The 13,456-nt window shown below is 42.9% G+C and overlaps 1 protein-coding gene across 1 annotated transcript; it reads left to right on the forward strand.

The window, feature by feature from the left end:
• The first annotated feature begins 8,872 nt into the window (after window positions 1-8,872).
• LOC127323754 (ATP synthase subunit d, mitochondrial) lies at window positions 8,873-11,719 on the forward strand. Its single transcript, XM_051351877.2, has 5 exons — window positions 8,873-9,186; window positions 10,084-10,165; window positions 11,011-11,075; window positions 11,230-11,316; window positions 11,417-11,719. The coding sequence occupies exons 1-5, from the start codon at window positions 9,022-9,024 to the stop codon at window positions 11,516-11,518; spliced, it is 501 nt and encodes a 166-aa protein (XP_051207837.1). The 5' UTR covers window positions 8,873-9,021; the 3' UTR covers window positions 11,519-11,719.
• Window positions 11,720-13,456: the final 1,737 nt, after the last annotated feature.

Consider the following 13,456-nt stretch of genomic DNA (forward strand, 5'->3'; position numbering starts at 1 on the left):
ACTGTTGCCGGTGTGTGAGTGCTCGAAGGTATTTCCTTTAGATCCTGCAATTATATCTTTTTGTTTCTTGTTTTCACTAGTTAGGCTTAATGGAAAACAACAACAAAATGAGAGATCTTTATGAACTTTATCTTGAATTAGGACATGATGTGTTTGAAGAGAGAATTAAAAAACCCATGGAACTTTATATGCATGCTAATGGGAATGTTATTAGTACGAATGCTTTGAACACCATTGTTGCTAATGCTATGGAAAATTCTAAGCTTGGGGAAGCTGGTTTTGATGAGCATGATATTTTTAGTCCCCCAAGTTTTGAGGATAAAATTTTCTTTGATGATACTTTACCTCCTATTTATGATGATTATAATGATAGTGGTATTTTGGTGCCACCTCCTATGGAGGATAAAGGTTATTATGATTATACCATGCCTGCAATTTATGATGATTACAATGATGGTTATGGTAGTTTTACTCCCACTATTACTAATAAAATTGATTATGCTTATGTGGAGAGTAATAATTTTATCCATGTAGCTCATGATAAGAATATTTCATGTGATAGTTATATTGTTGAGTTTGTTCATGATGCTACTGAAAGTTATTATGAGAGAGGGAAACATGGTTATATGCATCTTAATAATATTAAGTTTCCCCTCTTTATGTTGAGAATCTTGAAGTTGCGCTTGTGTTGCCTTTCTATGCTTGTTGCATTATGCTTCAATAACTTGTTTATTTACAAGATTCCTTTTCATAGGAAGTGGGTTAGGCTTAAATGTGTTTTGAATTTGCTTCTTGATGCTCTCTTTTACTTCAACTCTTATTTCTTGCGCGAGCATCATTAAAATCACTGAGCCCATCTTAATGGCTATAAAGAAAGCACTTCTTGGGAGATAACCCATGTATGTTTTTATTACTGTTTTGTTGAGTCTTGGAAGTTGTTACTACTGTAGCAACCTCTCCTTATCTTTATTTTATTGCATTGTTGTGTCAAGTAAAGTCTTTGATAGTAGGGTTGATATTAGATTTGGATTACTGCGCAGAAACAGATTTCTTACTGTCACGAAATTGAGCAGCCCCGTCTGTAGGTAACTCAGAAAAATCTGCCAATTTATGTGCGTGATCCTCAGATATGTACGCAACTTTCATTGAATTGGAGCTTATTCATCTGAGAAGGTTAAGTGCCCCAGAAAAATTCGTCTTTACGGACTAATCTGTTTTGACAGATTCTGCCTTTTATTTTGCATTGCCTGTTTTGCTATGTTTGATGGATTTCTTTGTTCCATTAACTTTCAGTAGATTTGGGTAATGTCCAGAAGTGTTAAGAATGATTACGTCACCTCTGAATATGTGAATTTTGATTATGCACTAACCCTCTAATGAGTTTGTTTTGAGTTTGGTGTGGAGGAAGTTTTCAAAGATCAAGAGAGGAGGATGATACAATATGATCAAGAAGAGTGAAAAGTCTAAGCTTGGGGATGCCCCCGTGGTTCATCCCTGCATATTTCAAGAAGACTCAAGCATCTAAGCTTGGGGATGCCCAAGGCATCCCCTTCTTCATCGACAACTTATCAGGTCACCTCTAGTGAAACTATATTTTTATTCCGTCACATCTTATGTACTTTACTTGGAGCGTCTGTGTGCTTTTATTTTCGTTTTGTTATTTTCATTCTCTGAATAAATTCATGCTTGTGTGGGAGAGAGACACGCTCCGCTCTTTCATGTGAACACTAGTGTTCTTCGCTTTTACTTTTAATGTTCATGGCGGAGTTGAAAACCGCTTCGTTAATTGCTATTTGGTTGGAAACAGGAAATGCTTCATGTAGTAATTGGTATATGGTCTTGAATAATTTGATACTTGGCAATTGTTTTGAGCTCTCATAGATCATGTTTAAGCTCTTGCATCATGTACTTTGCACCTATTAATGAAGAACTACCATAGAGCTTGTTGAAATTTGGTTTGCATGATTGGTCTCTCTAAGTCTAGATATTTTCTGGTGAAGTGTTTGAACAACAAGGAGACAGTGTAGAGTCTTATAATGCTTGCAATATGTTCTTATGTAAGTTTTGCTATACCGGTTCATACTTGTGTTTGCTCCAAACAACCTTGCTAGCCAAAGCCTTGTACTGAGAGGGAATACTTCTCGTGCATCCAAAACCTTGAGCCAAAACCTATGCCATTTGTGTCCACCATACCTACCTACTACATGGTATTTCTCTGCCATTCCAAAGTAAATTACTTGAGTGCTACCTTTAAAATTTCATTCCTTGTCTTTGCAATACATAGCTCATGGGAAAATAGCCTTAAAAACTATTGTGGTATTGAATATGTTGCTATGTATCTTATTTCTTATAAGTTGCTTGTTGAGCGGTAACCATGTTTCTGGGGACGCCATCAACTATTACACTTTTGTTGAATATCATGTGAGTTGCTATGCATGTTCGTCTTGTCTGAAGTAAGGGAGATTTATCATGATCAAATGGTTTGAGTATGCATATTGTTAGAGAAGAACATTGGGCCGCTAACTAAAGCCATGAATCATGGTGGAAGTTTCAGTTTGGACACCAATCCTCAATATCTTATGAGAATATTATCTGTTGTTGAATGCTTATGCATTAAAGAGGAGTCCATTATTTGTTTTCTATGTTGTCCCGGTATGGATGTCCTTAGTTGAGATCTATCAAAAACGAGAAATCAAATGCGATTTATCTCCTTGGACCTTTGTACAGGCGGCATAGAGGTACCCCTTTGTGACACTTGGTTGAAACATATGTTATGCAATGATAATCCATGTTAATCCAAGCTAATTAGGACAAGGTGTGAGCACTATTGGTATTCTATGCATGAGGCTTGCAACTTATAGGATGTCTTATACATAACACATATGAATTATTACTACCGTTGACAAAATTGTTTCTATGTTTTCAAAATAAAAAGCTCTAGCACAAAAATAGTAATCCATGCTTCCCTCTGTGAAGGTCCATTCTTTTACTTTATGTTGAGTCAGTTTACCTACTTCCTTCTATCTTAGAAGCAAACACTTGTGTCAACTATGTGCATTGATTCTTACATGTTTACCTATTGCACTTGTTATATTGCTTTGTGTTGACAATTCTCCATGAGATATACATGTTGAAGTTGAAAGCAATTGCTGAAACTTAATCATCCTTTGTGTTGCTTCAATGCCTTCTACTTTGAATCTATTGCTTTATGAGTTAACTCTTATGCAAGACTTATTGATGCTTGTCTTGAAAGTACTATTCATGAAAAGTCTTTGCTATATGATTCAGTTGTTTAGTCATTATCTTCACCATTGCTTCGAATCACTTCATTCATCTCATATGCTTTACAATAGTATTGATCAAGATTATGATAGCATGTCACTTCAGAAATTATCCTTGTTATCGTTTACCTACTCGAGGGCGAGTAGGAACTAAGCTTGGGGATGCTTGATACGTCTCCAACGTATCTATAATTTCTTATGTTCCATGCTAGTTTTATGACAATACCTACATGTTTTGTTCACACTTTATATCGTTTTGATGCATTTTCCGGAACTAACCTATTAACGAGATGCCGAAGTGCCAGTTCCTGTTTTCTGCTGTTTTTGGTTTCAGAAATCCTACAAAGGAAATATTCTTGGAATTGGACGAAATCAACGCCCAGTATCTTATTTTTCCCGGAAGCTTCCAGAGCACCGAAGAGGGGCCAGAGGGGAGCCATGGGGGCCCCACCCCACAAGGCGGCGCGGCCAAGGGGGGGGGGCGCCCCCCTATGGTCTGGCTCCACCAGGACTCCTCCGAGGCTGCCCTTCCGCCTATATAAAGCCTCCGTCGTGAAAACCCTAAAGGAATAAGCCACGGGACGAGAAAAGTTACGCAGCCGCCGCCATCGCGAAGCCAAGTTCGGGGGACAGAAGTCTCTGTTCCGGCACGCCGTCGGGACAGGGAAGTGCCCCCGGAAGGCATCTCCATCGACATCACCGCCATCTTCATCGCCGCTGCTGTCTCCTATGATGAGGAGGGAGTAGTTCTCCCTCGAGGCTAAGGGCTCTACCGGTAGCTATGTGGTTAATCTCTCTCTCATGTACCTCAATACAATGATCTCATGAACTGCCTTGCACGATTGAGATCCATATGATGAGCTTTGTATCACTATTAATCTATGTGCTACTCTAGTGATGTTATTAAAGTAGTCTATTCCTCCTTCATGATGTAAAGGTGACGGTGTGTGCATCATGTAGTTCTTGGCGTAGGTTATGATTGTAATCTCTTGTAGATTATGGAGTTAACTATTACTATGATAGTATTGATGTGATCTATTCCCCCTTTCATAGCTTAAAGGTGACAATGTGTATGCTATGTTAGTACTCGGTCTAAATTGCAACGGTCTATTATGCTCTAGAGGTTACTTAAATATGAACACCGAATGTTGTGGCGCTTGTTAACTCCGGCTTGAGGGAGCTCCTGTAGCCCTACACAATGAATGGTGTTTGTCATCCAACAAAAGAGTGTATGTAGCACAAAGGAAGAGAAGTTATTTATTTATGTTATCATTGTTGAGAGTGTCCACTAGTGAAAGTAGGATCCCTAGGCCTTGTTTCCGAATAGAAAAGTTACACCACAGAGAATTGCCTCCCACGCCAGCAAGCTATTTTCTGGCACCGTTTCCAACAAGTTCTGCTACATGTTTACTTGCTGCCATCTTTATTTCAGATTGCTATTACCACTCATATTCATCCATATTACTTGTATTTCACTATCTCTTCGCCGAACTAGTGCACCTATACATCTGACAAGTGTATTAGGTGTGTTGGGGACACAAGAGACTTCTTGTATCTTAATTGCAGGGTTGCTTGAGAGGAATATCTCTGACCTCTACCTCCCTGAGTTCGATAAACCTTGGGTGATTCACTTAAGGGAAACTTGCTGCTGTTCTACAAACCTCTGCTCTTGGAGGCCCAACACTGTCTACAAGAATAGAAGCACACGTAGACATCACCATCGACGACAAGTTTCGGGGGACAGAATCTCTGTTCCGGCACGCCGCCGGGACGGGGAATTGCCCCCGGAGTCATCTCCATCGACACCACCACCATCTTCATCGCCGCTGCTGACTCCCATGATGAGGAGGGAGTAGTTCTCCCCCGAGGCTGATGGCTCTACCGATAGCTATGTGGTTCATCTCTCTCCCATGGTGTGATCTTTATGCGATCATGAGCTTTGTAATCTAGTTGAATATGTAGATGTTACTCTTGTCTATTATGCACTCTAGAGGTTACTTTAATATGAACTCCGGAGTCACTCTCCACGGTGTGATGGTGACAGTGTGTGCATCGTGTGTGATTCCTTTATGACGTTGTGGAGCTTGTTTACTCCGGCTTGAGGTGTGCTTTTGCAGCCCTACACAATGAATGGTGTTTGTTATCCAACAAGAGAGTGTTTGAGAGTAGCATTTATTTATTCAATTATGTGATCATTGTTGAGAGTGTCCACTAGTGAAAGTATGATCCCTAGGCCTTGTTTCTAAGCATTGAAACACCGTTTCCAACAAGTTCTGCTACATGTTCGCTTGCTGCCATTTTTATTTCAGATTGCAATTACTACTTATAATCATCCATATTACTTGTATTTCACTATCTCTTCGCCGAACTAGTGCAGCTATACATCTGACAAGTGTATTAGGTGTGTTGGGGACACAAGAGACTTCTTGTATCTTAATTGCAGGGTTGCTTGAGAGGGATATCTTTGAACTCTACCTCCCTGAGTTCGATAAACCTTGGGTGATTCACTTAAGGGAAACTTGCTGCTGTTCTACAAACCTCTGCTCTTGGAGGCCCAACACTATCTACAGGAATAGAAGCGTGCGTAGACATCAAATATCTACATTGCTCAAAGAAAGAACAAGCACGTTAGAAGCTTGAGCATTGAGATATAATTTTTTCTCATCCTCTAAAGATAGATTTTGGGAATCCATCGGAGGAGAAAAACCTCTATCTACAATTCGCTCCATATGAGGGTCAATGGCCCGAAAATGACTAAGCATGCGAATTTTCCAAACATCATAATTTGTGCCATCGAATATAAAAGTGTGATCATGCACTAAATCTCTAGCAGACATCCTTACTCTCAAGGCGGTAAATCCTATAGTGAGAGACCAGGCTCTGATGCCAACTGAAAGGACACGGATGCCTCCTAGAGGGGGGTGAATAGGCGGTTTAAAACTTTTACGAATATGGATTAACAAATGCGGAATAAAACTAGCGTTTAATTTGTCAAGCACAAAACCTATATAACTAGGGTTCACCTATGTGCACCAACAACTTATGCTAAGCAATTCAAGCAACTATGTGATAGCAAGATATATATAACTTCAAGCACGAAGGCTATCACAAAGTAAAGTGCATAAGTAAAGAGCTCGGGTATAGGAATAACCGAAGTGACCGGAGACAACGATGTATCCCGAAGTTCACACTCTTGCGAGTGCTACTCTCCGTTGGAGCGGTGTGGAGGACAAGTCACTCCAAACGCACGAGGGCCACCGTATTCTCCTCGAGAATTCCCACCAAAAGGGATGTCCTCGATCCACTATGGAACCTTAGGGTGGTCACCGAACCCGCACAAAGCTTGGGGCTATCTCCACAACTTAATTGGAGGCTCCCAATAAATCGCCACAAAGGCCTTGCCCTTGAAGAATCTCCACAACTTAATTGGAGTCCCCAAGAACACCACAATGACCACAAAGACCACTAAGCCGTCTAGGGTCCAAAGACCCAAGAGGAACAAGCTCCAGGAACAAGCTCCCGAAGTGAATATCTCACGAACTTTCACCTCCACGTATCACTGCGGAGAAGTCAAACCGATGCACCAAATGCAATGGCTAGAACACCGCAAAGATGCTCAAGTCCTTCGCTCTCAAATTCCAACAAAGCTACAAAAGCTATTGGGGGAATAAGAAAGGAAGAAAAAATAGGAGGAGGAACATCAAATTTCTCCAAGATCTAGATCTAGTGGATGCCCCTCACAAAGAGAGAAATTTGTTTGGTCAAGATGTAGATCTAGATCTCCTCTATATTTTCCTCAAATATGAGCAAGAATCATGGAGGGATTAGAGGGATAGGAAGCTTCTCAAGCTCAACAATGGAGTAGAGAGAGAGTAGAGAAGAAACCAACTCAAACCAAAATGGAATCTAACCGTTGAAAACGCACCCAAAAACACTCCCCAGCCGGACCTTCCGGGTTTGGCCGGACCAATCTGGCCGGACGGACTCGTCCAGCCAAGTCCAAACCATTTTGGGCACAATTTTCGTGTTCGCAGTAATCCGGCCGGACTGAGTCTGGCCCGTGGCCAGACCAGTCCGGCCGACAGCACACCGCACACCAAAAACGTCGTCATTTTCACATATGAACTTCGATTTTGATGAACTTGGGCTCATTAGAATCACAAGAAAGAGATCTACAATATCATGCAGAGAACCATCATAGTCCAACCATGGAGAATAATATAAAATGGGGAAATTTTTAACCTATCTATAAGAGCTAAACCGGTAACACCTCCAATAAGGAAATTGCAACAACTTGAATTAGAAAACTCGAATTTAGGTGAAATCAATTTAGTTGGAAATAGGATAACAAGATCTAGCCCACAAAGAGATAAAATATTAATAACATGCGGGGTATATTTTTCTATGAATTTAGAGGTGAAACCTCTCAATACAAAGAAGCGGGAAAACTCCAATATCGAAAACGCAACAAGTATCTCATGTGGAATCCGTTTTCGATGAACTAGAGCTTGTCATAACACTACATGGATAAGATCCAAATAACAACCAAGAAAGATGATGCAAGGATGCAAATATTTGACCTCTCTTCAAATGATACGACCGAGTTACTCAATCGAGAGCCCCTTGATAGTGCGGCAACTAACCTATAACCCGGTCTCCTAACTAAACCACGAGACCGGTAAGAAAGAAACCTTATCAAGATCAAACCTTAACCTTGCGCATTCCACTTGAGATTGATGATGACGATCTTGACCGCAACAAGATGGAATGCCTTTCTTGATTGTGCTTGCTTGATGAAGTCTTGTGGATTGCCCCCCCGCCACACTTCACTATGGGAGCTCTTCTTTGGTGCATATTCACATATCCATGAACACCACATAAATGGCAAGCTTTAAGCAAATGATCTCTTCGAGCTGACTCATCTTAAACTTGCACTTTATTTCTTCTTATTTGCAACCTTGAAGCCAATGGTCCAAGCATTGCCTATGGACAACTTCTACAATTATAACTCAATGCAAACATTAGTCCATAGGAATTGTCATTAATTACCAAAACCACACATGGGGGCTCCATGCACTTTCAGAAGGAAGCAGCGCAAGACGTCATCGCTACCCCATCCGGGGCAAGAGGTTATTATCTGCTGAAGAGATCATGCATATTTTGGGAGGTGGTCTCATATCTCTCCATTAACTAGGACTTGCTTCAACTTGATCCTCGATTTGTAATGATAAATTTATTCGAGGTGGTATATACTAACCCCTCATTTGATGAATCTGTGATACATCATGAAGTATAGTTAGTTTACTCGTGATTCATCACCCAGTAGAGTAACTACTTGTTATTACCAACACCTTTTGATGAACTGAATGTTGCTGAATGTGTTGTTATTAGTTAGCACTACCACTTAAATAGATGAGGTTACCATAACACGTTTATGTCTGCAATCAAACAAGTATCACCACATCCAAACAATGGAAACTGTCCTCCCTCTTCGGTGCAAAAAAAAAAAGCCTTCACACGCAACCAAACACACGGTTTGACGGCTCGTGTCTCGTTTGCAAGGCGCAGGCACCCCATCTCCCTGCGTACCCAAATCTAAGCCAGGCAACCAAACGCGCCCCAATCCATCCCCTCGAACCCACATTTACCCATTTCTCCTGTGCTGTCCGAGTAGTACAGCGCGGCGGTGGCGGCGAGGCAGAAGGCTCGGCGACGTGACTGAGGCCACAGGCCGGCGAACATGAGCGGGAAGAAGGTCGCCGATGTGGCCGTGAAGGCCGGGAGGGCGATCGACTGGGACGGCATGGCCAAGGTGCTCGTCTCCGAGGAGGCGCGCAAGGAGTTCGCCACCCTCCGCCGCACCTTCGAGGACGTCAACCACCAGCTCCAGACCAAGTACTCGCAGGTATCCCACCCGTCGCCTTCTCGCCCGGCCTGATTTGACCCAGGGCTCCCAGATCTGCCCGCCCCTCTTCCAGGGCTTCGAATCGTCCTTACCGTAGGATCCGATCCTTTCAATAGCATTATGTGTGGTGTAGGAATTTCATGACGAATTGACAATAGAACAAATCCACTTTGTTGGGGATTCTGTAGTTCCTGTGCTGCTGATATAATCGAGTTACGTTTTGGCGTATTGGTTGAGATGTATCAATATTATGCTGCATTCCTGCTCGGTGGTCATTATTGATTTTATTTTGCAAGCACTTATGCTAGTGTTTCCAGACCAGTGCCTTGCTTTAACATGTTACATGTTTTGTTGGGTTGCCATTCGTTATGTGCTAGTAAATCATGAAAATTTGATTGTGTAGGATTGTGTTTATTGTCGCTCATAAATATACAGATTCAGTAGAGTCATTATATGTGGTATCTTGTGTGCAGTCAACTTGTGTTCAAGACCTTGTTGACAAACCTTATGGCGACCCATCAGCTATTCAATGCCATTCTTCTGACTAATGGAATAGTTTATGGATTTATGCGGCCATTTGAGAACTGCTCTCATAATAGTGATGTATTGACCACAGTAAGCGGTAGTTCTTTTTGTTTTGTTTTGAATACAACCAAGCATTTTCCTTCTTGAAGAATTCTCACGAGGTTTCTCTTTTATAGTGCAAACTGACATGTCGCAATGACTCCCTGCCATCTTAAATGCTTATAGTCATATTCCTTTCCTTTCTTCTATCTTGAAAATCTTGCAGATGTTTCAATATAGCCTCAGAGACCTATAGCTGTTTTTTCGCTCGTTGTAAATTTGTAGGCTAGATAAATGTGCTATCAGTAAACTGTATTTGTTGTGTTATTGAAGGAACCTCAACCAATTGACTGGGAGTACTACAGAAAAGGAATCGGATCTAAAGTGGTCGACATGTACAAACAAGCTTATGACAGTAAGCATCATGTTTCTAGAATTCTAATTTGCATCTCTAGAAACAAGGGTTTTATTTGATCTCATACGATATTTGTTTCTGGCGCCATTGAGGAATTTTTTTTCTACTTATTTTTGTATCCCCCAAGCAATGTTGAACATTTTAAGTGATGGACAACACAACTTGTCCTGCTGTGATTTACTTGATGTGACTTTTAATTTCCTTCTAGGCTACTATGGGTTTTAAATATTAACTTAGTTGAAGGTGATGTAAAGTGTAGCTCATATGATGCTTCTTTGTAGTCGAAGCTCTCAATTCATCATTATGGTAGTTGATTAGCGATAATTTCTGGTGGGTGAACGGGTCTATCTAAAACTGCATTGATGTTGGCATGTGGACATTTGTCAGGTTTATCAATTTGTGCGTCTTACAGTTGTTTGACTAGGATACTCTCATGCTCATGCTTGATGTCCCATTTAGGCCTTTGAAACTCCTTTTGTGATTAGTATATTGTACATTTTATTAGTTATTACTATGTTGCTCACTAGTTCTTATTCCTTCCTTGCCACTGATCAGCTGACTTCTTAAGAAGGATCAATTAAAGCTGGTCTGGTGTCTGAATTAATATACTCTATGCTGCACTGTAATATGGTACTACCTGGTTCTTACCTATAGGGCACGTGCTTGTTAGGCTACATATATTCATTTGGTAGAAGGGTTCACTCACGATATTCATAAAAATATATGGTAATCACATCAATATGAACTAGACAGTGCAGCTCTAATTTTATGCAATTGAGATGGGATGAACATACATATTTTTGTTCGATCTACTAACTGAGATACTGAACATAACCTAACTGCAGGCATTGAGATCCCCAAGTATGTTGACACTGTGACTCCTGAATACAAGCCAAAGTTTGATGCTCTAGTAAGGAACTATTGCTCTTGTCATGCTTTTTTCTCAGCAAGTTGATTTTATCCCCAGCTTGGCCGCACAAGGGCGTTATTTCCCTGTAAGCTGTCATTGCCCACTTCAGATATTTATGTGCTTTTTATCCCTTTATTTTATTTCCTATGTGTAGGTGGTTGAACTGAAAGAGGCAGAGAAAACCTCTCTGAAAGAGTCGGAGAGGATAGATAAGGAGATTGTTGAACTCAAGGAGATGAAGGTGAGGAGGATCTTTACAGGAACTGAACTCCATTATCTGGAACATTCATGTTTTGGAACATACTTCCATCACCCTTATACCATATTCTTTATTCGCGCAGAAAAAGATCAGCACGATGACAGCCGATGAATACTTTGAGAAGCATCCTGAACTCAAGAAGAAGTTCGATGATGAAATCCGCAACGATTACTGGGGATACTGAAGCAGACACCAGTTTTTCTTTTTCTTTGAAGAACCAATAAGTTGCCGTGTCCCAGCATATGTATAAATGAATTTCACTTCCCCATCCCGTGACATGTAGATGAGGTCCGCAGAGCTGGCTTGAACTATGTGGTGGACCTCGTCATTTTGAATGCTGTCATTATATCTGGGTGAAGATCATGTTCTCTGTTCTTATAGCTCATTCTTTGTGCAGTTCTACGGCTTCTTTTGTTCTGAGTTGTTTAATGTTGATTTTAGCAGGGTGTTGAATGTTGATGTTATTTTGCGCAAAAGGCAATGTTGAAAGTTGATGTTGCGCGATTTTTTGGAATGTGTGTATCTTCTGTACAGCTAGTATGTTTTTTTAAGGATAATGATGCATATCAGGCGGAGGCACGCGCCGCTGCCTCTGGCCGCTGCGCCGTTGGATGGAATCCATCCTCTGGCCTCCGCACGACACGTCTTATGGTGGGGCCCACTCATGTTCTGGTTGGATTAATAAAGGGAAAACGCTGACGTTCCCCCGGGGGAACAGCGCTCCGTTCCTCCCCCTCGCGCGTGTCCAGCGTGGCCCCACCACTGAAACAGCCACGCGCAGACGAGCCGCACTGAGTGGCCCCACGCCTGACCGCCCCATGTCCCCAGCGTCCTTATCTTCTTCGCCATGTTCCTCTCCACACAGTTCTTCCTCTCCACAGCGACACTGGCCCCATCGATCGATGCTCCCCACCAAATCAACGCCGGTGACCACTGTGAGCCTCGCCACCCTCTACTCCGGTGCCTCGGCCACCTCATCCCCTCCCTTTTCCTTCCTTTTCTCCATGGTCGATGCTGCCATCCGCGCCCGCTGTTGCTGCTTTCCGCGCCTGTCATGGCTACGGACTGTGCTGCTCACGGTTGATGCCATCCGAGCGCCGTCGTTGCTGCCAACGGCGCCCTTATTTCTTCCGTCCGCACGCCGCTTGTTGCTGCCAGCGACATGGCCCAGGTCGCGGTCGGCATTGCTCCCCGTGGCGGATGCCGTTGCTCCAGCGGCAGACATGCTTGCTACAAGGGGGTTGCGGCTGTAGGGATTCGTAGCATAGAAAACAAAAAATTTCCTACCGTGAGAACGCAATCCAAGCCAAGATGCAATCTAGAAGACGGTAGCAACGAGGGGATGAATGAGACTAACCCTTGAAGATTTCCAAAGCCTACGAGATTAGATCTCGTTGTTGCAGAAGATGATCACTTGCCGCTTTCAAAAGCGCGTAGAAGATCTTGACGGTGCCACAATCGGGCAGCACCTCCGTACTCGGTCACACGTTCGGTGTTGATGAAGACGACGTCCTTCTCCCCGTTCCAGCGGGCAGCGGAAGTAGTAGATCCTCCTTGGAATCCCGGCAGCACGACGGCGTGGTGGCGGTGTCGATGGAGATCTCCGGCGGAGCTTCGCTAAAGCGTATGCGGGAGAGGTGGTGGAGGAGGGGCGGCTAGGGTTTGGGAGAGGGGGCGCCGGCCACTTGAGGGGTGCGGCCAGCTATGGCTTTGGTGTGGCCGCCCCCTCCCCTTGCTCCTCATTATATAGGTGGAACCCCCAAGTGTTGGACTACAAGTCTTCGAATAAGACCCAAACCCAAAACCTTCCATGTGTAGGGAAACCTACCCAAGGTGGGATTCCCACTTGAGGTGGGATTCCCACCTTTCCATGAGGGGGGGTGGCCGGCCACCTTTGGTGGAGTCCACCTGGGACTCCACCCCCTAGGGTTGGCCGGCCATGCTAGGTGGAGTCCCTCCGGGACTCCGCCTTCCATAGTGATTTCTTCCGGACTTTTCTAGAACCTTCTAGAACCTTCCATAAATGCATTGGATCATTTTCAAACTTATAAAATGACTTCCATTCCGGAACTCCTCGTGATGTCCTGGATCCCATCCGAGACTCCGAACAAAACTTCGAACT

Source organism: Lolium perenne, chromosome 7, assembly GCF_019359855.2.
Source record: "Lolium perenne isolate Kyuss_39 chromosome 7, Kyuss_2.0, whole genome shotgun sequence".
NCBI classification, from domain to species: domain Eukaryota; kingdom Viridiplantae; phylum Streptophyta; class Magnoliopsida; order Poales; family Poaceae; genus Lolium; species Lolium perenne.